Source organism: Rhinopithecus roxellana, chromosome 5 (genome assembly GCF_007565055.1).
Source record: "Rhinopithecus roxellana isolate Shanxi Qingling chromosome 5, ASM756505v1, whole genome shotgun sequence".
NCBI classification, from domain to species: domain Eukaryota; kingdom Metazoa; phylum Chordata; class Mammalia; order Primates; family Cercopithecidae; genus Rhinopithecus; species Rhinopithecus roxellana.
The window spans coordinates 62,374,795-62,399,075 of NC_044553.1; the positions used below are offsets into that span (position 1 = coordinate 62,374,795).

Genomic DNA, 24,281 nt, shown 5'->3' on the forward strand with positions numbered 1-24,281 from the left:
AAAGAAATGCAAGATATTTTACCATAGATTCTAGATGGAGAGAAAAGGCATAAACACACAAGAAATTAAATAACCAAATGATTGATGCAGATATTAAGTGTTACATTAGATTTTTTTTTTCTAATTCTTTACAGGTTGTCTAACAAAAAGAATGGAAGAGGCTGTCCTACTCAATCAAACTTCTTTAGTGACATATTTTCGGCTTAGAGGTTTCTCTGTAAATCAGAAGGCACAGATAGCTATGTTTTCCATGTTCCTCATTTTTTATGTCCTGACACTAATTGGGAACATTCTTATTATCATAACTATTATCTATGACCACCGACTCCATATCCCCATGTATTTCTTCCTCAGCAACCTGTCCTTCATTGATGTCTGCCATTCCACTGTCACTGTCCCCAAGATGCTGAGAGACACCTTGTCAAAGGAAAAGCTCATCTCTTTTGATGCCTGTGTGACCCAGATGTTCTTCTTGCACCTCTCTGCCTGCACAGAGATCTTCCTCCTCACCGTCATGGCCTATGATCGGTATGTGGCCATTTGTAAACCCCTACAGTACATGATAGTGATGAACTGGAAGGTATGCATGCTGCTGGCTGTGGCCCTCTGGACAGGAGGGACCATCCACTCCATAGCCCTCACCTCCCTCACCATCAAGCTGCCCTACTGTGGTCCTGATGAGATTGACAACTTCTTCTGTGATGTACCTCAGGTGATCAAGCTGGCCTGCAGTGACACCCACGTCATTGAGATCCTCATAGTCTCCAACAGTGGACTGATCTCTGTGGTCTGTTTTGTGGTCCTGGTGGTGTCCTACGCAGTCATCCTGGTGAGTCTGAGGCAGCAGATCTCCAAGGGCAGGCGGAAGGCCCTGTCCACCTGTGCAGCCCATCTCGCCGTAGTTACACTGTTCCTGGGACACTGCATCTTCATCTATTCCCGCCCATCCACCAGCCTCCCAGAGGACAAGGTGGTATCTGTGTTTTTCACTGCAGTCACCCCCCTGCTGAACCCCATTATCTATACCCTTAGGAATGAAGAAATGAAGAGTGCCTTCAACAAGTTAGTGGGGAGAAAGGAGAGGAAAGAAGAAAAATGAAAATGTCTACGTCCTTAGGATATGTGGTGCTCCAAATTAAAGAAATGCCTTGCAAAGAATAAGTTACATACCATATTTATCAAACTGTGAGACTTATAAAATTATCCTTGGTCCAATATCCGACAGTCATAGCAATCATTATGGTTATTAATATCTTCTCTGTGCTGGAAATTATTCTAGGCACTGTGCATTTACTTAATTCTCACAACTTTGAAAGGTAGATATTATTATGCTTGTTTGTACATGAAGAAATTAAAGCTTGAAGAGAGCAAATAACACACCCAAACTCACTCAGCTAGAAAACAATGAAGGCAGCATGTGAACCCAAGTGTATCAACTTAAACTCAAGCTGTTATCACAACATATACTGCCTCTTTCTGCTTTTCTGTTGGAGGGATAACCAAGGTCTAAACAAACCTTTAGATTTCTGGGCAGCCCTTGCCTGCATCATTCACCCAGATGCTTACATAAACGGCTTAGCAAACACTAGTGAAGCAGACGAAGTGAGTTTCCACATGACTTTAGTGACGGAGAAAGAAGACTTTGAGCAGGTGAAGTTACTGACACTCTCAAGTATCCAGGCAAAATCTACCATCCCAGCAATGAAATTGGGATATCTTATTATTCATTCATTTGACAAATATTTACTGAGCACTTATTACATGCCAGATACTAGGTTTATAGCCATGAATAAGACATACATATAGTCCTTCCTTCATGGAGTTTAGGGTCTAGTGAAAATAGAAAACAAAAATATGAACAAACAAATTTTAACTACAGATTGTGATAAATGCTATAAAACAGTAGGGTGCTGCTAGAGAGTATGGAAGAGACTTGCTTTAAATTAAGTGGTCAAGGATGGCCTCTCTGAGGAAGTTACATTTAAGATTAAAAGGAGCCAACCATGAGAAAAGAGAGGTGATGGACATTCTAGGCAGGGAAAATGGCCAGTGCAAAGATCTATGCTGGGAAAGACCTTGGCTTGTTCAAGAAAGTAAATGATCAGTGTGATTACAGCTTAGACTATAAGGCAGAGAGTAGCAAGAGAGTGATGTCAGAGAGCTAAAAAGAATCTTTCCAGTACAATAAGAAGCCACCAGAATGATTTAAGCACAGATGTGGCATGAAATAATTTATGTTTTAATAAAATTATTTTAGTTATGTAGAGAATTCACTCAACTAAGCAATAGCTTCCAATATTGTTCTTAGAGTAATATTGGATGACTATTAAGTATTTAGTAATAAATACTTAGAAAACAACTTGGTAGAAAACACCAAGTTGGATAAACCATGGTCTATAAACCAACATCTTAAATCTCACTGTGGTGGCACATGGTGTAGCAGAATGGAATGTGGTGAGTGAACTGGGGTATGAAAAGGACATCCCAGATAATGGCATCTCATATTCATGTTTACAAAAGAGCATGACACACTGGCCATCATCAGTTCATTCTCACTCCCTCACTGACAAAGGCATGCTTAAATGCAGCTGGGATTTCCTAGGCGCTCAGTGAGTGTATGGTCAATAAACCTGTGAGCCACAAGGCCTACATCATGATTTTCAGGAGGAAAGTTTTTATTTGCTAGGAAATGTGTTAGGGAGGATATTCAGTTAATACAAGGCATTTCAGTTACAGAGAGGCATGATTTTAAAGGCATTCTGTAGGGCTTTCTGGATATCAAAAGTTAACTTTCAACAGAAAAATCTAATAATTAATAGAGTAGTTTCTTTCCCAAAGATAACTCCCTGGAAGGTATAAAATGATATTTATTTGAACTTATTAGTGCAATAATTGAGCTGAATTTAAGAATTATCAAATTTATGTAAAATAAGTGCTCTTTTATTATAGGCAATGACAGACAATAAGGAGAAATATCTAAATATCTTTCCAATGAGCTCAAATAGAACTGCTTGTGCAGGAATCAGCCATACAAAGGAACAAGTGCAAAACTGTCATATTGTCTGTCAACAACAAAATGCTTCAAGGTAGTCATTAAGATTGTAGCTGGTAAAACTATAATGGAGCAATGATGTGATGTTTGCTTATTTTTTTCATAGTAGCAAGCAAAATTTCTGACACTACCCATTTTTAGTCACACTAATCTTTACAACTCTCTGGGGAGGTAAAAATAAAACATTTAGGCTCTGTTTTACAGAAAAAAAGCTTTTCAGACTCAGAGACAAGATAAAAATGTATTTAATTACTCACTAAATAAATAGATAGTCTTAAAGAACAAAAATAAAAGATATTGACGCATGGCTCTGTGGTTTACTTACTTTAACAGGAGAGAGGAATAATTATTTATTAATATAGAAATTTGCTAAGCAACTTTGTATTCAACAATTGAATTCTTCAGGTTACAACCATGTTCTATACAGTAAAGTAATGAATAGTGCCATAATACAAATAAACAAATAAGAGAGTGGGAATTTATTTCTGCATAAAAGATAATAATGAGTGTGAATACCTATGCACATAATGGTTTTGTTTTGTTTTAACTTTTTATTTTGACAATAATTTCAGACTTAGAAGAAGTTGCAGGAATAATACAAAAAATTCCTGTCTCAAAATAAAAGTCCAGAAACTAGAGGCATAATTAGATCATTTTTCTCAGTTTTAACATGTACATAGTAGTGATATCTGGACTTCATTTCATTCTTCAACTTTTACTATGACTCAAGTTTTATATGAGAATTGTAGGGGGCTGACCATATTCTACCCTTGTTTGTCAACTTGAAGCAATGATATTTAGATATTTTCATGAACACCTCCCAGTTTAATTAATAGACTGCTTCTGATTCTTTGTCCTTTTGATTACTAAAAGGTAATCATGTATTAGCCTTTAGTTAGAGTTAGTGGGTCACTCACTCTGTATTGTGTATGTCTGTAATGTGTGGATGGTCATGTTGTCTGCTCTCCAACTCTCCAGAATACTCAAGTATTATTCCTATAAGTTGATAGACTATCTGGAAAATAGTGACAAAGACCCCAATCAATTACAAATTTTTTTCAGAATAAGCAAAGAAACATATTTATACTTAATATTTTTATTATTAACCATATTTCATTTCATTCCATTCGCTCCATTAAAGTTGATATTGTATGGTAGCTCTCTGACCATCTATAGGATCTTCATTTACAGCTAATCCTACTGATTTCAGTCACAGAATATCATCATCATTACCTAAGAAATTTGTCATGGATCCTTCTTCATATGGACTTGCCCTTTCCACAATAAACTGATATACTTCAGCCCAGTGAGTGATAGTAGTTAATGATTAGCTGAGAGGAGCGAGTGCCTTGAACTCAGGAGTTTTGAGACCAGCCTGGCCAACGTGGTAAAACCCCATATCTACTAAAAATACAAAAATTAGCCAGGCATGGTGGCACGCACCTATAGTCCCAGCTATGCAGGAGGCTGAGGCAGGAGAATCACTTAAACCTGGAGATGGAGGTTGCAGTAAGCTGAGATGGCGCCACTGCACTCCAGCCTGGGCACCAGAGTAATTAGAGAAAAAAAACACTCGGCATTTTCTACCTTTTTAATTTTTACTATTCTGGTGGGTGTATGGTTTTGTTTTGTTTTAACTTTTTATTTTGACAATAATTTCAGACTTAGAAGAAGTTGCAGGAATAATACAAAAAATTCCTGTCTCAAAAAAAAAGTACAAAATAGATCTAGATGTGAGAGAATTACATTCAAAAGCAACAAAAGTTTAATTCAATATAAATAAGTAAAGGCTTATTTATACACTTGAAAATGTATTGGAAAGCAAGATTGAAACTACTATAATGTATAAATCACAGGAGTGATGTACAGCTTTCCAGAGGCAATATCCCACAGAACAGTATAAATCAAGAGAGTCGATTCTCACTCTACCTGCTCCTGAAACTGAGACTGAACTGAGTTCCCCAAATTGTATTCTTTTACTGATGAAATCAAAAGCTGTCTTTAAACTTTCCCGGGTTATTTTTTCTTATACCTTCCACTATGATGTTTTGCTTTATTTAAATAATAGTTAATAAGTTTTTATCTTCAATGAACAGAATAAGTTCTTATCTTTAATGAGCAGAAATCTAACCTGCTCCATGCCATTTTACCTAATTGACCAACTTATATAAGTTGATTTTGACTCTTTACTTTTGCTTTTTTTTTTTTTTTTTTTTTTTTGTAGTTAGCTATTTAATGAAGTTCTTAAGACATTTAGAACACCAATTGGTGAGGATAAATTCCATTCATCAGGGCAAACACAGATCGCAGGTAGGCCTGGAGCTGAGGAACAGCTTTGATTTTTGGTAGAATTTGTGAGTCCACAGCTTTCTGATCAATCTTGCGCTGCTCTGTAATCTCATATTTCTCTTTTTCTGTGTTGAAGATCTCACCTTCCTGGTGTCTGGGCTTCCGCAGCTTCTTCTTCTTGAAGTAAGCATCAGTAAGATGTTTTGGGATTTTGACATTGCTGATACCGATTTTGGTTGAGGTGGCAATGACAAATTTCTGGTGTGTTCTTCGTAGAGGAACTCAATTGAGGACCAGAGTTCCAGTCACAAGTAACAAGCCACCAGCCAGCTGCTTCAGGAAAACCACCCTCTTGCCCCTGTGGCGTCCAGTGAGGATGATCAGAATGGTCCCGGGGGTAATGCTGGCTGCAGTTTTCTCACGTGCTGACTGAAGGGTTTTTTGCCGTGGCTCAACAGCTTTCGAGGCACATCTTCAGTAGGATAATATCTAGGCATTTTGTGAAGTTTAACCACCCGGGTACCGCCGTTCTTGTCACCACCAACTGGTTTTGTAAGAGTTGCAAGAAACTTCTCCTTCTTTTTCTTTTCAACCTTGGATTTAGCGGCTGAGTACTTCCTCTTGTACATGGCCTTTCTAGAATACATGGCAGATCGGGAATACCTGCCAATTCCTCTGACAAGGACAGGGTTGCGGCTGCAATGGGGCTTCCCCTTGTTGGGCTTCTTAGCCTTGAGGTTACCCTTTTTCACCTTGCCACCAGCATCAGCCTTCTTGGCTTCGGGTTTCTTCTCTTTAGTATCTGGCTTCTCAACTTTTTCACCTGCCATCTTGCAAGATGGGAAAGAGAACTAAGGTTTCCTACTTTTGCTCTTTCATTAAGGATGTGGCTGCAATTATGTCTGCAATCCTAATGCCCATTGTGTATATGATTTCATGAAAAAAATTTGTCTCTGCCTGAGCTGCTTCATGGCACTTTTTACCTCCCCATTCCTCAAGGTGTAAATGAAGGGATTCAGCAAAGGGGTGACCACTGTGTAGAAGACAGACACCACCTTGTCAGTGGAGAAGCTGGTGTCTGGCCGAGTATAGATGAAGATACATGGCCCAAAGAAGAGGGCAACCACCATGAAGTGGGCCGAGCAAGTAGACAGGGCTTTCCAGCGCCCTTCAGCTGAGTGTTTTCGAAGAGAAACCAGGATGACCATATAGGAGGTGACCACGGCCAAGAAACAGGCGAGGGAGATGGTTCCACTATTGAACACAATCAGTATTCCTGTGAGGTATGTATCTGTGCAGGCCAGCTTGATAACAAGAGGCACATCACAGAAGTAGCTGTCAGTAATGTTGGGGCCACAGTAAGGTAGATGAATAGTCAAGAAGGTCTGCCCGGCCGGGCGCGGTGGCTCAAGCCTGTAATCCCAGCACTTTGGGAGGCCGAGACGGGCGGATCACGAGGTCAGGAGATCGAGACCATCCTGGCTAATACGGTGAAACCCTGTCTCTACTTAAAAATACAAAAACAACTAGCCGGGCGACGAGGCGGGCGCCTGTAGTCCCAGCTACTCGGGAGGCTGAGGCAGGAGAATGATGTAAACCCGGGAGGCGGAGCTTGCAGTGAGCTGAGAACCGGCCACTGCACTCCAGCCTGGGTGGCAGAGCGAGACTCCGTCTCAAAAAAAAAAAAAAAAAAAAAAAGAAGGTCTGCCCTAGTGAGTGAACGGTACGCCCCAACCAGAGAGCAAAAACAAGCTGTACACAGACTCTCATGTTCATCACATTGGGGTAGTGGAGTGGAGTGCAGATAGCCACGTACCGATCATATGCCATAATGATCAGCAGAAAGATCTCAGCACAGGCAAAGAGATGTAGGAAGAAGAGCTGTGTGATGCAGTTGTCAAAGGAAATGGTCTTTCTCTCTAAAAGCAAACCCTCCAACATCTTAGGCACAGTGACAGATGAATGGCAGATGTCAATAAAGGACAGATTGCTCAGGAAAAAATACATGGGGGTATGGAGACTTGGAGTAAAGACTGTGGCAATGATGATGAGAATGTTCCCCAAAAGCATTAGCACATAGATGGCTGAGAATGCCATGAAAAACAGCATCTCCAGCACCCAGTTATCAGTGAGTCCCAAGAAGACAAATTCAGTCACTCTTGTTTGATTTAGAGTGTCCATTCAATGAGCTTAGAGGGAGAAAAATGAAAGCTAATTTAGTTTTATTATTATAGAAATAGAACTAACTGAAATGACTTTGTATTCTTATCTGAATTGCTAATTTATCATCAGAGCATATAGCTTATAAAATCAACTTAATAGTTGTTACAGTATACCCACTACTAACCAGGAGCCATGCCAGGCACTTCTATTTAAACACAACCACCTCATGGCACAGGAATCAATTGTTTCTGCCTTGCAGATGAGATCAGTGAGCCTTTACAAGAATAAATAAATGCCCAAAACCCTTACCCATTAGTTATTGGGCTCTTTTCACTTCAAATTAAAGCACTGATAACATTAAGCTAATATTCCAATACAACTCCCAACTAAATAATCTGACTCTTCCTATCAAATTAAATATACATTCAAAGCCTGCAACAGTCTGCTGCACATTTTCATTTTTTCAATGTGAGTGTCCTTTTATTTTCTCTATTAATTCTTCTCTCCAGCAAGCAAGTCACTGTCCTCCAGGCATCCTACCTCCACCTACTTACTTTCCAAAATCTTTGTCTTTACTTTTTCTTTTCCCTCTGCTCAGAAAACATACACTCTATTCAAGTATACTCTCCTCACCTCATTATTGACTGTTAATATACAAACAACTCCATTAAAAAATGGGCAAAGGACATGAAAAGACACCTCTCAAAAGAAGACATTTGTGCGGCCAAACAAACATGAAAAAAAAGCTCAGCATCATCGATCATTAGAGAAATGCAAATCGAAACCACAATGAGATACCATTGGCTATTATGAAAAAGTCAAAAAACAACAGAAGAACAGATGTTGGTGAGGTTGTGGAGGAAAAGGGACACTTTTACACTGTTAATGGAACTATAAATTAGTTCAACCATTGTGGAAGACAGTGTGGCAATTCCTTAAAGATCTAGAACCAGAAATACCATTTGACCCAGCAATCCAATTACTGGGTATATACCCAAAGGAAAATAAGTCATTCAATTATAAAGATACATGTACATGTATGTTCATTGCAGCACTGTTTACAATAACAAAATCATGGAATCAGCCTAAATGTCCATCAATGATAGAATGAATAAAGAACATGTGGTACATAACACCATGGAATATTATGCAGCCATAAAAAGGAACAAGATCATGTCCTTTGCAGGGACATGGATAGACTTGGAAGCCATTATCCTCAGAAGACTAATGCAGGAACAGAAAACCAAACACCACATGCTCCCATTTATAAGTGGGAGCTGAATAATGAGAACACATGGACCAACTCTACACCTGTGGAGGTCTGGGCTTAATACCTGATGATCTGTGCAGTGAACCACCATGCCACATGTTTACCTATGAAACAAAACTGCACGTCCTGTACACATATCCATGAACTTAAAAGTTGAAAAAAAATAATATTCATCCTTCACTTCGTCTTTGACTATTTCAAAGAACACTACCTTTAAGAAAACTTTCGGCCGGGCGCGGTGGCTCAAGCCTGTAATCCCAGCACTTTGGGAGGCCGAGACGGGCGGATCACGAGGTCAGGAGATCGAGACCATCCTGGCTAACACAGTGAAACCCCGTCTCTACTAAAAATACAAAAACTAGCCGGGCGAGGTGGCGGGCGCCTGTAGTCCCAGCTACTCGGGAGGCTGAGGCGGGAGAATGGCGCAAACCCGGGAGGCGGAGCTTGCAGTGAGCTGAGATCGGGCCACTGCACTCCAGTCCGGGCGACAGAGCGAGACTCCGCCTCAAAAAAAAAAAAAAAAAAAAAAAAAAAAAAAAAAAAAGAAAACTTTCCTGACCCAATCAAAGCCTATCTATTCCCTTTCAGGCTTCTTTTATGGTCCTTGACCTGTAAAATAAAATAAAACAAGATGTTCATTTTTGCCCTCCACTAAATCAATTTTTTTTTTTTTTTTTTTTTTTTTTTTTGAGATGGAGTGCTGCTCTATTGCCCAGGCTGGAGTGCAGTGGTGCGATCTTGGCTCACTGCAAGCTCTGCCTTCCGGGTTCACGCCATTCTCCTGCCTCAGCCTCCCAAGTAGCTGGGACTACAGGCGCCTGCCACCACGCCCGGCTAATTTTTTGGTATTTTTAGTTGAGACGGGGTTTCACCGTGTTAGCCAGGATGGTCTCAATCTCCTGACCTCATGATCCGCCCGCCTCAGCATCCCAAAGTGCCGGGATTACAGGTGTGAGGCACCGCAGCCCGGTCTAAAATTTTTTTAAGAGTAGTAACCACACAAAGGACTTATCCTTTGCAGTACTTACTAGGTGCCTTGTACACAATGGGTATGCAGAAGAATTTATTTACTTGAACTGAACCTAACTTACTAGGCAGCCTGAAAAAGAACTCAAGCCTTCCTTCACAATGGAGCTAAGAAAATACTTAAGAAACTTACTTCTTTAAATTCTGTAATATGATATTATTGTATAAATACTAAAGTTATATTACCCTAACTTTTTATACTGATGGCTGGCCAAAAACTATAACAGTTGGAAAATAATTATCACAAACCACAAAAATAATTTATATTCTTGATCCGATTATTTCACTTGTAAGCGTTCAAACTATGAAAAAAGCTAAATGCAAGGAAATATTAACTATAGTGTTATTTAAAATAACATGAGGCTTACATTAGGGGTTTACATTAGGAACAGTAGTTCATAGGGCTTACATTAGGAACAGTGTCATGGGGCTTACATTAGGAACAATAGTGACATAGGCCTACCAACATGAAAAAAATATTAAAACATAATGAGTAAAAATGAGATAAAGCATGCTAAACTTTCTCAATAATTTGAAATATAAAATGCCAGCCAGGCGTGGTGGCTCATGCCTGTAATCCTAGCACTTTGGGAGGCCAAGGCAGGTGGATCACGAGGTCAGGAGTTCAAGACCAGCCTGACCAATATGGTGAAACCTCATCTCTACTAAAAATATAAAAATTAGCCAGGTGTGGTAGTGCAGGCCTGTAATCCCAGCAACTCAGGAGGCTGAGGCAGAAGAATCGCTTGAACTGAACCAGGGAGGCAGAGGTTGCAGTAAGCCAAGATCACGCCACTGCACTCCAGCCTGGGCGACAGAGAGAGACTCCGTCTGAAAATAATAATAATAATAATAAAATATATAGTGCCATATAAATTATCAAAAAAACAAATAGTAGACTTGAAGAAAATATTGTAACATAGATAATCAAAAAATAATACTCTTGTTATTCAAAGATCTCTTACAACTTGATAAGACAAATGACTCAATTAAAAATGAGCAAAAAATATACTTAAGTCACAGAAAAAGAAGTGAAAATGACAAATGAGTATGAATAAAAATGTGCTCAATTAGTAATAGATTAAAAAGAAAATCAAATACTTTTCTCATTCATCAGATTAACAAAGATATAAGGAACGGAGTACTCTTCTTTTTTTTTTTTTTTTTTTTTGAGACAGAGTCTTGCTCTGTCACCCGGGCTGGAGTGCAGTGGCCGGATCTGAGCTCACTGCAAGCTCCGCCTCCCGGGTTCACGCCATTCTCCTGCCTCAGCCTCCCGAGTAGCTGGGACTACAGGCACCCACCACCTTGCCTCGCTAGTTTTTTGTATTTTTTAGTAGAGACGGGGTTTCACCATGTTAGCCAGGAACGGAATACTCTTAACACTGCTACTGGAAGTAGGTATTATTGAGATCTTTTTGGAAAATAATCTAGCAGTGTCAATTAAAATTTTAAATGCTCACACCTCTGAACCCAAGAACTTTACTTACAGGACTGTATTTCATAGAAATAAAGACACCAGTAACTAAAGAACTAAAGATACATGTTTAAAGACTTTTTAGTAGAGTAGCATACTGGAAACAAACTGAACATTTCTCAATAGAGGACTAGATAATCAAATTTTAGTACAGCCACAATATGGAATACTATGAGCTGTTAATAATAATAATAATGACTTGGATCTATATGTATAACCTAAGGCAGTGGTTCTCAATGTGGCTGCACATTAGAACCACTTAAGGAAGTTTTATAAATTTTGATACCCAGGCCTCATGCCAAACAAGCAATTCAGAATTTCTGAGAATTGGACCCATCAGCACTATTAATACTTCTTGGAGATTCCAATGTGCAGCTAAGATTACAAACTACTAATTCATGGAATATCAATAACATATTGTTAAGCAAAAGAATCTATTATGAGTATATTATGAACCTTGAAGGAAAGGAAGGGAGTGAGGAAGGGAGGGACAAAGGAATGAATGAACAAAGGAAGAAAAAGATTTGTGTGTGTATGCATACATATTTATGCATATGTGCATGTGCATATGCTTCAACATATTAATATTTATACATATTCAAACATACATACATATTCGTGAATTATGTTTGTATATATTTATTCCTAGAAGGACACAAGATAGATGTTGAAGAACACACATCAATTTTAACATTAGTTACCTCTAGAAGTACGGAATTGAAGGAAATTATAAGATTTTATTAATTTTTTACATTATAATTCATGATTGTTTAAGTTTGTATAATAAGCATGGGTTACTTTGTTTTAAAACAAAGTATTAAAAGCATGCATAGGGAAAAGCAAGTGAGAAGAATACCCATAGCTTGTTCTTATCCTACTGCTGTTATCTTTAATTTGTTCCAATTGTATTATAAACATATAATTTTATATTCTATTTTTCACTCAGTATTATATCATAAGTGTATAACCAAATGACATTTCATCACATATATATATTCAAATGTGTGTACCCAGTCCATCCTTTGTGGCCATTTATGATGTTTCTAATTTCTGACTATTAAAAATAATGGCACAATCTGTTCTCAACATTACAGTGAGAAATCCTATTAAAACATAGGTCAAGCTGGGTGCAGTGACACCTGCCTGTAGTCCCAAATAGCCAGGTGTGGTAGCGCAGGCCTGTAATCCCAAAGCGATAAGTCCGAGGTGGAGGACTTATCGCTTAAGTCCAGAAGTTCAAGATCTGCCTAGGCAGCACAGCAAGATGCCATCTTTAAAAAAAAAAAAAAAATAGATCAGATTAAATCATTTCACTCATTCAAAGACTTTCAATGGCTCCCTGTTCACACATTATAAGTGAAGTCTTTCCATTGGCCTGCAAAGCCCTCAATGACATAACTTCCCATTTCCTCTCTGACCTTGTCTCCTACCAATCTTCCTTTCAGCTCCAATCATGTTGTCCTCCTTATTCCTCAAATATTCAAAACACAGTCCCACTCTGGGGCCATTGCACTGGCTGCTTCCTCTGTTTGGAATCTCTTCCCCCAGATATCCCATAATTCTGGGGTCCCCAACACCTGGGCCACAGATGGGTACCAGGCTGCACAGCAGGAGGTGAGCGCTTCAGCATCACCGCCTGAGCTCTGCCTCCTGTCAGATCAGCCTTGGCATTAGATTCTCATGGACACGCAAACCCTATTGTGAACTGCACATGCGAGGGATCTAGGTTGTGCACTCCTTGTGAGAATCTAATGCCTAATGGTGTAGATGAAACAGTTTTATCCTGAAACCAACCCCCCCCACCCCCAGTCCATGGAAAAATTTGTCTTCCATGAAACTGGTCCCTGGTGCCAAAAAGGTTGGGGACCACTGGCATAATTAACTCCCTCACCCCCTTGATGTCTTTGCTCAAACATCACCTTCTCAACAAGGTCTATGCTGATGAACATATATAAAACTAAAACTTACCCAGAATTCCAGCACTCATGATCGCCTTTATCCTGATCTACATTTTTTATTTTTTGAAAGCACTGATCGCCTTCTAACATACAATATAATTCACCTATTTAATCTGTTGTTTATTATTTTCTTTCTCCTGCTGCTAGAATATAAGTTCCAAAAGGACAGGGATCTTTGTTTTGCTCAATGAGTCATCCAAATTATCTGGGAAAGTATGTAGACATAGTAGTTGCTCAATAAATATTTGTGAGTGATTATAACTTCTCTAATATATTATTCTTTTAGGAGTAGATTACTATAAATGAGTTTGCTAGCTTAAAGATTATACTTCAAAATGTATTATTATCAAATTGCTTCCCAAAATGTTTGCAAGATTAAGTAATTCACTCATGGTTGCTCAGCAACTGGCTAAAATGGAATTTGAATTTTTCAAAGTTCTTTACCATGTGCCATGCTGCTTTGGTTCAATAGATTGAACTGAAAGAAAAAACACAAAGTGGGCTTTAAGTAGCAATAAGATCCAACTATGCACTCCCTGAAGGAAGGGAAATATCTCATTCATTTTTCTATCCACAGAGCAAAGTAACTGGCATAAAGGAAGAACTCACTGAATACTTGATGAATTAATTTCTTTAATATTTTAAAAGTAGGACAAAGCAATCTTCCTGCCTCAGCCTCCCAGCACTTTGGAAGGCTGAAGCAGGAGGATTGCTTGAGGCCAGGAGTTCATGACCAGCCTGGGCAACATAGTGACACTCCATCTCTACAAAAATTTTAAAATTAGCTGAGTGTGGTGGCACATGTTTATAGTCCTAGCTACTCCAGAGGCTAAGGCAAGAGAAACACTTAAGGCCAGGAGTTTGAGGCTGCAGTGAGCTATGATCATGCCACTGCATGCCAGCCTGGGCAACAGATCAAGACCCTCTCTAAAAATAAAATAAGTAAAATTTTTAAAGATATTTTTAAAGTAACACTACAAGTAAGAATTATGAAAAATCCAAAAATTTGGGGAGAAGTTGATCTGTACATCAAAATAATTACCCATTTTAAGGCAATCAGCAGAAATCTTATCTACAAAGGGGCAATTGAACTAAAAGCAACAGAATCCCCACTAGACATCAGTATTGTGTATTGTGTACTGTGTATATCAGAATTCTTCATTTAAAAAAATGAAGGTCAATGAAATCTGTCCCTTTCTGCTCTTTGACTACCTTTTTTACCTTTCTTCCAAGAGCTCTACAGTTCCCACAGCAGCTCCACAATGTAGACAGCAACAACTTTTCCCTTTTTGAAATCACACCTCTGAAGAGTATAGTGACTTTCCAGAGATCAGTGACCTCTACTCCCCAACCCCAGTTTCAGCCTACTCATCTTTACTTTTCATCAATGATACCTCCAACCCTATCTTTCTCTGCCTTTTCTCTCGGTTTCTGCCTGATCTCTCTTTTAGCACTAAAGGCTCAATCCTTGGCAAGGACACACTTAGAGAAGTGTTACTTAGAGAAAGCTCATTTTGCCAAGAGGAACGTCATTTTCTATCACAGTAGACCATTCTCGTGTTAGCCTCAAATGGATTTGTAAAATCCAGAGCTCCCAAGGTCTTGCTTAGATGGATCTGATATAAGAGAACTGCCTATATTGATTGAATGCCAGGGCATAAACTCTAAAGGAGAGACAAGACAGAAGTTCATAGAGACAAGACAGAAGGTTCATCTCCCTAATAAAATGGGATGCAGGTAAACTTCAGAGGTGTTTTGTGGCTTTCCCAGCTGTTGCACGGCAAGATGGAATTCTGTCCCAGTTCTCCTGTCCCTAGCCCTTTCTATTATTCTGTAGTTGGCTGCAGAGAGCTGAGTCGGATTAACTCTTAGATCTCTTTCAGCATATTAAATTTAGTATATTTTTTAAAGATTTGATTCTTCACCGTATATGAGGAGACTATCTACTCAGTTGCCAGCTAAAACTGGGAAAGAAATCTCTGAGGAAAAAAAAAAAACTGCTGTGAAAGTTTTAGAGCTGAAGGTTGTTTAGGGTAAGAACAAAATGATGTCCTTGCTTCTGCATACATAGAAAGCACTTAGAGGCTGGGCGCAGTGGCTTATGCCTGCAATCCCAGCACTCTGGGAGGCCGAGGGGGCGGATCACCTGAGGTCGGGAGTCTGAGATCAGCCTGGCCAACATGGAGAAACCCTGTCTCTACTAAAAGCACAAAATTAGCTAGGCGTGGTGGCGCATGCCTGCAATCCCAGCTACTTGGGAGGCTGAGGCAGAAAAATCGCTTGAACCTGGGAGGTAAGGGTTGCAGTGAGCTGAGATTGTGCCACCATTGCACTCCAGCCTGGGCAACAAGAGCAAAACTCTGCTAAAAAAAAAAAAAAAAAAAAAGAAGGAGAAGAAAATTAGGAAGAGAAAGAGAAAGAAAGAAAGAGAGAGAGAGAGAGAATTTAACATCACAAATGCATACATTACAATGATGTAGTCATGGTGAGTTACGTCCCAAAGAGTGACCCTGGGTAGGAAATCCCAGAGGAGCACAACTACCATGGCTCAACTGGAGTCCTCCAAATCTTCTCCAGAACAGCCCAAAACTAATCCGTACGCTGACTTTCAGAGCACAGGTTTGCTGCATAAGGACTTCCTCGCTTTTACAAACAAAGACTGGATGGCCATCTGCCAGTAAAAAAGACTTCATCTTTTCAACATTCAACATTCATCCTATAATCATGTGTGAGTGTCTGCTATATTCCAGGCACTGTGCTAAGTATTCAAATCCAAAAAGCAAACAGATGTGATGGTCTTGATCCCTTACAACCTCAAGACTCCATAACCTATGGAGTGTTCGATAACTAAGAAAAAGAAATCAGTGCTGTGGCAAAATCTAAAGGTGACAAGTCATAACCCCAGGCATCTTGAGGAATCCAGGAGGGTGTCCATATGTGTGTTTTGTCTGTGTGTGTCTGTGTGTGTAGGTGCCTTCATAGACAGCAACATGTTAAAAAAGTATTCTGATTCCTTAGACAGAAAAGAGGTTAGAACAACTCTCATAAATTAAAAGGCCTTCTATTAAACTTCTAAACACACACTTAAGTGACATATCAGACAAGTAGCTGAGACAGAATCTTGCTCAGTACCACTTACACGTGAGCATACACGTGCAGACCCACAAAAAGCATGACAAGCAATGCAAGTAGTAGTAAAACTTACCAGTTTTCTCCAGTTGTGCAGGGATGCTTTAGCTAATTGTTATAATGTTACTCTAATGTTATTTCATTCACTTTTCTCATAATTATTTCTAAAAATGAAACAGAAAAAGCAAAACACTAACAAACATGAAATAAAATACACTCTGATTTGGATATTAGTAACTGGCTTTCTGCTTGAACAGTTTCACCTTTTTAAATTGTGTGTGTGTGAGAGACAGAGAGAGAGAGTCTCACTCTGTCACCTAGGCTGGAGTGCAGTGGCGTGATCACAGCTCGTTGCAGCCTCAACTTCCTTCCTGGGCTTACGCGATTCTCCCATCTCAACCTCCCAAGTAGCTGGGACTACAGGCACACACCAACCGTGCCCAGCTAATTTTTTGTTGTTGTTTTTTTGGTTCATTGGGGTTTTTTTTGGTTGTTTGTTTTGTTGTTTCTTGTTTTTGGTTTTTGGTTTGTTTATTTGTTTGTTTGTTTGTTTGTTGTAGAGGTGGGGATTTCACTGTGTTGCTCTGGTTGGTCTCAAATTTCTGGGCTCAGGTGATTCTCTTGCCTTGGCCTCCCAAAGTGCTGAGTTTACAGGCATGAGCCATCACACCGAGCAGTTTCACCTTTTTGATATTGGTCCCTGGATTTTTTTAATCCTTTTCCTTCTCTGCAAATTTTGCATTTTTTTCTTCTCAATGCTTTGACTTCTGTCAGGCCAACTAAGACAGAACTAAGTCTACTTGCCATTACCACTTTAATCAGTAACTACCATGGGCACCATTAGAACTGCATTTTAAGATATCCAAAAATCTGTTACTCAAAGGTCATACATTCATTCAACAAATTTTCTTATAGAAAGAAAGTATTCATTTTTAGTTCATATTAATAGAAAGCATACTTTTAGGGGATATAATTTGATACTAACATTAAGCTTAAAGTTTTCTATTAAGAAAATTTTTTTAACTTTTTTTAGGGACAGAGTCTTGCTCTGTCACCCAGGCTGTAATACGGTGGTGCAATCATAGTTCCCGATAGCTTCAAACTCCTGGACTCAAGCAATCCTCCCACTTCAGCATTCCCAGTGGCTGGGACTACAAGCACGTGCCACCATACCTGGCTAGATTTTTGGTTTTCGAATTTTTTTAGAGACAAGATCTCACTATGTTTCCCAGGTTAGTCTCAAGCTCTTGGTGTTAAGCTATCCTCCCACCTCAGCCTCCTGAGTAGCCAGGATTAAAAGCTCAAGCCACTGTGCCCAGTAAGAAAATATAAAAATTTTTAAGGGATCTGTGTCAAATCAAAGCCAGTTCATCTTAGGTTCTATTCTTGTGCATCAGAACTAATAAATATTGTCAAATGAAAGCATATTTCATGAGTCTATATATGTGTGTGTGTGTGTATATATATATACATATATATATATATATATATTTGGATTCTGCTTCTTTTTGCTCCTTTAGCCAACTCATATATTACTCTGTGTATACTTGGGCAAGTCTCTTAACTTTATTTTCATTATGGAATACAGGTAATAATTGTATCCCTTTAATTACTGTAATAGTTCATTGTATGTGTCAGCTTGGCTAGGCCACGGTACCCAGTTGTTTGGTCAAACAATGATCTACCTGTTGCTTTGAGGTTATTTTTCAGATGTGATTAATGTTTGAATCAGTAGACTTCAAGTAAAGCAAATTGCCCTCCATCAGTAGAAGGCCTTAAGAAAAATGACAGAGGTCCCGAGAAGAAGAAAGAATTCTGTTTCCAGACTGCCTTTAGATTCAAGACTACAACAGTAACTCTTGCTGGAATTTCCAGCCTGCAGTCCTGCCGTGCATACTTTAAACCTTCCAAACCCACAATCCACAGTCTCCTAACAAATCAAGCTCTCTCTCTCTGTCTCTCTCTCCCTTATTATATACATAATGTATACACACACAGTTGACTCTTGAACAACATGGATTTGAACTGTGTGAGTCCACTTATACGCAGATTTTTTTTCAACCAAACGCAGATTGAAAATGCAGCACTCGCAGGATGCAAAACCCATGTATATGGAGGGTCAACTTAGTATATGCCAGTTCTGCAGGGATGACTGCAGATTTGGCTATTGGTGGGGGCATCCTGTAAACCAATCCTCCCATATATAACAAAGGACTAATTTATATATGTGTGTGTGTGCATGCGTGTGTGTGTGTGTGTGAAACCTTTGGTTCTGCTTCTCTGGAGAACTCTAACTAATATAATGACCTTCTTTGCAATGATCATCAAGATCGGACTGTGGTGAAGTTTAGGAATACATAAGACCACTGTACATTCATCAGTCTCAGGAGATAAGCTTTTCTTAATAAGCCTGTTATCCCCTCTCTCCCCACCTCAGCACCCACTTTAAATAAGTAACAATAATCATGATCACATTATAAAGGTGAGGCAGCAAGAGGATAGCAAAACTTAGTGTCATGAAATCAAATCAACCAAAACCCAGGAGCTCTATTAAGCCTAGGCTCTCTTCTAAAGTCCAGAGCAATATTCTTCAATGTATAATCAGTAACATTTGTTTATACATAAAAACTACATATCTTATTTGTTTAAAATAAATGTTCTCCATATATATCCCACACTTACCATCTACTCTGTGTCTCCTCTAATGATTCCATTCTCCTCTGATATCCTATTATAGAAGCCTAGGATGTAAGATCATGAAACTCAAAATTCTGCTCAGGGTAAATTTTAGGCTTGCAAGCTTTGGAATTTTTATCTATCTAACACAGGATTTTGAAGTGATCATCACATGACATAATTAAACTTGCCATCAATGAATACTCAGAGGTATTATTAAAAATTTTCCATTCCAATGCATTTCCTGTTATTAGTCTCATTCATTTAGCCATTTAATAAGTGGACAACATCCAGCAGCCTTCAAATATGGAAGAGTTCCAAACTTTTGACAATTAGCATGACATCAGTTTGTATAGCCACTGTAATAACCACTGCCATACACACCAGGGATTCAAAGTCCATGAACAAGTGAAACCTCACCCATGAACGCTAAGTAAATTGGTATCAATCAATGGGTACTCAGGATGCCTGATATACAGCCTAGAACTAACTTAGCTTCCAGAAGTATCTTGCTAAACACTTCCTAATTTGCCTCTTCTATGGCTTGGGCAGATGTTCAAAGCAATACATATAAATCTATATTCTTTACAGATTGTCTGGGTAAGGTAATCTTTATAAGTAAGGCAAAAATATCACAGTGTTTTATAATCAGTTTTTAAATCACTTTTTAAATATTTTGACTATGTAAAGCAAAAATATATTGTGAAATTTATAACATGTAGAAGTAAAATAAAGTAATAACAAAAAGCCTGGGAGGAGAAAAACAGAAGTTTGAATATTTCTTATATCATACAGGAAATGATATAATATTATTTGAAGTTATTATACTGTATTAAAGATGTATAATCTAAATTCTAGAGAAACAGCTAACATAAATAGTATAACTAATAAGATTATAGTGAAGATGAAATAAAATTAAAATACTAAAATAAAACCCAAAAACAAACAAACAAACTCTATCTAGACCAAAAAGGACAGAAAATGAACACAGAACAAATGGGGGAAATAGAAGACAAATCACAAAATGGTAGATTTAAACCCAACCATATCAATAACTACATTAGGGTGCTGACGAGTTGATGGGTGCAGCACACCAACATGGCATAAGTATACATATGTAACAAACCTGCACGTTATGCACATGTACCCTAGAACTTAAAGTATAATAAAAAAAAAAAAAAAAAAAAAAAATAACTACATTAGAGTTTTTTAAAAAGGAAAAATAATATACCACCATAACATTTATCAAAGAAGTTCTGGACAGGATGTTACAGAAACCTCCAACCCAGAGCCACCAACAGGCATAAATAACAAAAGCTTCAAGGAAAGCCCATTCCTTCTAGCCAAAGGACAAGGAAAAATGCGGTGGCCTAACAACAGGAAATCTTTCTAGCAGTACCCTTCCTGCTTCAGTTAAACACCAACAAATAAATCACACTCCCTGGTCTCAGTTAGTGAGCAGGGAAGTTGATCTTCCACCCCACCTTCCTTCCCAATAGAAGCCAACTGTGCATTCTGGTTTCCCACTTGGTAGTGTCAGCAGGCCAAACAGGGAGCTGATCTTCCATTTCCCAGATGGCAGAAGCATGTGGTGCTCCAGTCTTCCAGCAAGATAATGTCAGTGGGGTCCAACAATGAGCTGAGCCTCCATCTCTACCTGGCAACAATGAGGTAGAATGAGGTCCTGTAAGGTGAGACAGTCAACACTCAGGTTCCTCCACCCCAGTGTCAGCAATGCCCAGTGAGGAGCTGAACCTCCACACCCATCCAGTGGCCATGTAACTGAACAAGGCAATGGAAAGCAGGGCTACTTGGAGTTCCTGTTCCCATCGCCTTGTCAACAAGGCCCAGTGGTGAGCTAAGCCTCCACTCCTGCCATACCAACCAGGAAGGAGGTAAGTCTAGTTGGCCCTCTGCTTTTCCTGCTTCCAGCTGGCCCAGCAGAAAGCTGATCATCTCCATTCAGAGGCAATAAGGCAATGTGATTTAAGGGTCCCCTTTTTGCTGGGGTGGTGCCAGTGGCACCCAGCTGGAAACTGAACATATACATCCACCAAACTTTGCACAACACCTCAACAGAACTACCTGCTAAAAAGAAGATTAAATAGGATCCAGAGCTTCCTAGTAAAAAAGCCCATAATGTCCAGGCTGCAATGAAAAATTACATTTCATTCCAAGAATTAGGAAATCAGAACATGAAGGAGAAAAGACAATCAACTGATATCAACACCAAGATGAATCAGATGCTCAAATTATTGGAAAAGGACTTTAAAATAGCTCTCACAAAAATGCTTCAGTGAGGCCAGGTGTGGTGGCTCATGCCTATAATACCATCACTTTGTTAGGCTTAAGTAGGAGGATCACTTGAGCCCAGGAGTTTGAGACCAGCCTGGGCAACATAGTGAGATCTCACCTCTGCAAAAAGTTAAAAATTAGCTGGGCATGATGGTGAGTGCCTGTAGTTCCAACTACTCGGGAGGCTGAGGCAGGAAGATTTCTTAAGCCCAGGAATTTCAGGCAGCAGTTGAGTCCAGAGAACTGACAAATACAATAACTGAAATTAAAAAGTTGTCTGGATAGATTCAATACAAAGGGGAGATGCCAGAGAACAGAATCTATAAACTTTAAACAGATCAATAGAATTTACCCAGTTTGAAAAACAGGGAGAAGGTAGACTGAAAGAAAAATGAGTAGAGTTTCAGAGACCTATGAGATAATAACAAGAGATCTAAGTTCATATCACTGGAGCTTTAGAATAAGAGGAAAGTGGTGAAACTGAAAAAGAAATAATGCCTGAAAACTCCCCAAATTTGGCAAAACTATAGTGGCAGAGGTAATTGACTATAATCATGAGGATATAGAGTTGCTACTACGTAATGGGGATAGAGAGAAGTACAGGTAGAACTCAGAGATTTATTGGAACATGTCTTGGTGTTTCCATGCTTGGTGATAGCAGTAAAGAGGTAATTGCATCAACCAAGGTCGGAAAAGAGTACAGTAACCAGGGGCTTGGGCCTTTCAGAGATGAAGGTCTGAGTCACCAAACAGCAAGAAACTGGGAGCAGCAGGAATGCTGAATGAGGGAGCCTAGAATGACTGACAGAAGAGGGAGACAATAGATAACAGTGATGGTCTTGGGACCAACTGCAGCAGCGACTCTACTTATCTGACTAATTCTCCTGTTTGAGGTTTTTTTGTTTTGTTTTGTTTTTTAAAGAAACTGTAATCAGCCACCACCTTGAGGAATCAATGACAGTACAAAGCAAATATAATGTTAGGTAAGAGTGTATCAAAGCAGTGGAAGAGTTGACTGATGACCCTCCTCTGCATAACGCATTAACATTTTTCATGTGTTAGCATACTGGCCCAACTCCCCAACTCTGTGCCTGAGGGGATCTTTCTGGCAACTGGAGCTTTCTTTGTCCACGTGCATAGTAAACCCTGAATACTAGAAAATTAATATCCCTGGTAATTAATAAAATTAATATCCTTCAACCAATGGCTGACAGGAGTTGGTAAACGGAAGCCAGTCAACAAGATGACCTCAATGATCTCCATCATCTCTGGTATTCATGCCACTGTGCAATCCCCTTCTACACTGTATAAAGGTGCATCTGGGTAACCAACAGAATACAGCAGAAGTGGCCAGAATCGCCCTGTGGATCTCAGGAGGAAGGTTGAGTCGGAGGATGGTTTGTGCTTGCTGAGACAGGACCTCAGGGATGATGGCAGAAGGAGGTAATCACAGCATCAATTTGCTGGCTGCAGAGACTGCAAGTTTAGAACAATAGCTGCAAGAATGGGGAACAGTGATGTTGATGGTGGATAAAGTCTTATCATGGGAAAGAGCTTGGTTTTCACCTGCCATCATGGACTTGGTTTCTTTGGTGTTTCAATTATCTACTATCTAGATCCATCTGTTCTGTCTGCTGTTTCCTCTTTTGTTATGTTTTGGTGCTTGGCTGACTACCTTGTTTCCATTCTAGCACCTAACATTTTTGGCTCTAATAAATGCACCAGCGATCAACAGCAAAGATTCCATGAAATTTGCAGCAGTCTCCTAAAAACTCGATGCAGAGCTATGGACTGGTGGAAACAAATCTTCACACTGAAGGAATAAAAGCCTGAAATGTGTTTCATGGCCATGATCATTTATCTTGCTGCAGTTGTTTGGATGGGACAGCAAGTCCACAACCTGCTTCTCATCTACCTGATAGTGACTTTCTTACTGTTGCTTCCTCAACTAAACCAACATGGAATCATTTCAAACCACACTGGAAAGGCCAAAGGGAGATAAACAAGCTTCTCAAACAAAAAGAAAAGAAAAATGAATAATTCATTGCTTTATTCAATGTGATTAATGGCATGTACATTGTCCCTAGGAACAGTTTCTACTATACTATCTAGATACTAAAATGTTGAAGAAGTAGCTCTTTGTTCTCCTTCATTCTGCCCTTAATTATTCAATAGTCTAAATCCAATGGGATAAAAGAAAAAAAGAAAGAAAGAAAGAAATTCACACTTACCAAGTAAGTGTTTGCGAGTCAAATATAGTTAAAAGCATTCTCATTCTCACTGGATAACTCATTAGAGAGTATGACTTGTTTTGATTTTTCTCACCCAGGGTTAATGGAATTCTTACATTTAGACAACTTTCTTTAAAATAATATAGTGGTGAACTTTACCCTTCAGTACAGTTAAAGTGACTTTGGATAATTGTTTAAGTTGATCCTTTTTTTAGTTTGATACCAGGTAGTGGTCTGTGGCTACAGGAATCTTATATTCTACTGCCTGCTTCCACTGCATACTTAAAAAACTGTCTGATTTCATGAATACAGAGACCAAATTTACCACTTCTGATGAAGAGACCAATTAAGATTCATCCTCAGCCGGGCACGGTGGCTCACGCCTGTAATCCTAGCACTTTGGGAGGCCGAGGCGGGCAGATCACAGGTCAGGAGATCGAGACCATCCTGGCTAACACGGTGAAACCCAGTCTCCACTAAAAATTTAAAAATTAGCAGATCGCGGTGGCGAGAACCCAGGAGGCGGAGCTTGAGTGAGCTGAGATCGCGCCACTGCACTCCAGCCCGGGTGACAGAGAGAGACTCCGTCTCAAAAAAAAAAAAAAAATTCATTCCTCACTCTGTTTTTTTACCGTGGAAAAAGGATCCTGATGGAACAAAATTAAATTAATTCTATACCCTAGTATATGTAGGTTTCTCCCTTAGGCAAAACTTA

General features: G+C 39.3%; 2 protein-coding genes and 2 pseudogenes across 3 annotated transcripts; 2 read left to right on the forward strand and 2 right to left on the reverse strand.

The window, feature by feature from the left end:
* Positions 1-71: 71 nt before the first annotated feature.
* On the forward strand, positions 72-1,169 carry LOC104656249 (olfactory receptor 4E1). Its single transcript, XM_010355870.2, has one exon. It carries the CDS (start codon positions 152-154, stop codon positions 1,097-1,099), a length of 948 nt encoding a protein of 315 aa, XP_010354172.1. The 5' UTR covers positions 72-151; the 3' UTR covers positions 1,100-1,169.
* Positions 1,170-5,305: 4,136 nt separating this feature from the next.
* LOC104656296 lies at positions 5,306-6,171 on the reverse strand (annotated as a pseudogene). Its single transcript, XR_747105.2, has one exon. The product of XR_747105.2 is annotated as a 60S ribosomal protein L6 pseudogene (transcript).
* Positions 6,172-6,237: 66 nt separating this feature from the next.
* LOC104656250 (olfactory receptor 4E2) lies at positions 6,238-7,522 on the reverse strand. Its single transcript, XM_010355871.2, has 2 exons — positions 7,053-7,522; positions 6,238-6,733 (listed from the first exon to the last, which is right to left on the reverse strand). The coding sequence occupies exons 1-2, from the start codon at positions 7,520-7,522 to the stop codon at positions 6,238-6,240; spliced, it is 966 nt and encodes a 321-aa protein (XP_010354173.2).
* A 15,234-nt stretch (positions 7,523-22,756) lies between these two features.
* LOC104656251 lies at positions 22,757-23,375 on the forward strand (annotated as a pseudogene).
* The last annotated feature ends 906 nt before the right edge of the window (positions 23,376-24,281 follow it).

Bases quoted from the DNA above. Each gene is read 5' to 3' on its own strand.
- LOC104656250 (XM_010355871.2), bottom strand. From the start codon at position 7,522: ATGGACACTCTAAATCAAACAAGAGTGACTGAATTTGTCTTCTTGGGA. The intron at 6,734-7,052 runs AGGGCAGACCTT...ACCGCGCCCGGC, and splicing joins GGGCGTACCGTTCACTCACT to CGGGCAGACCTTCTTGACTA.
- LOC104656249 (XM_010355870.2), top strand. From the start codon at position 152: ATGGAAGAGGCTGTCCTACTCAATCAAACTTCTTTAGTGACATATTTT.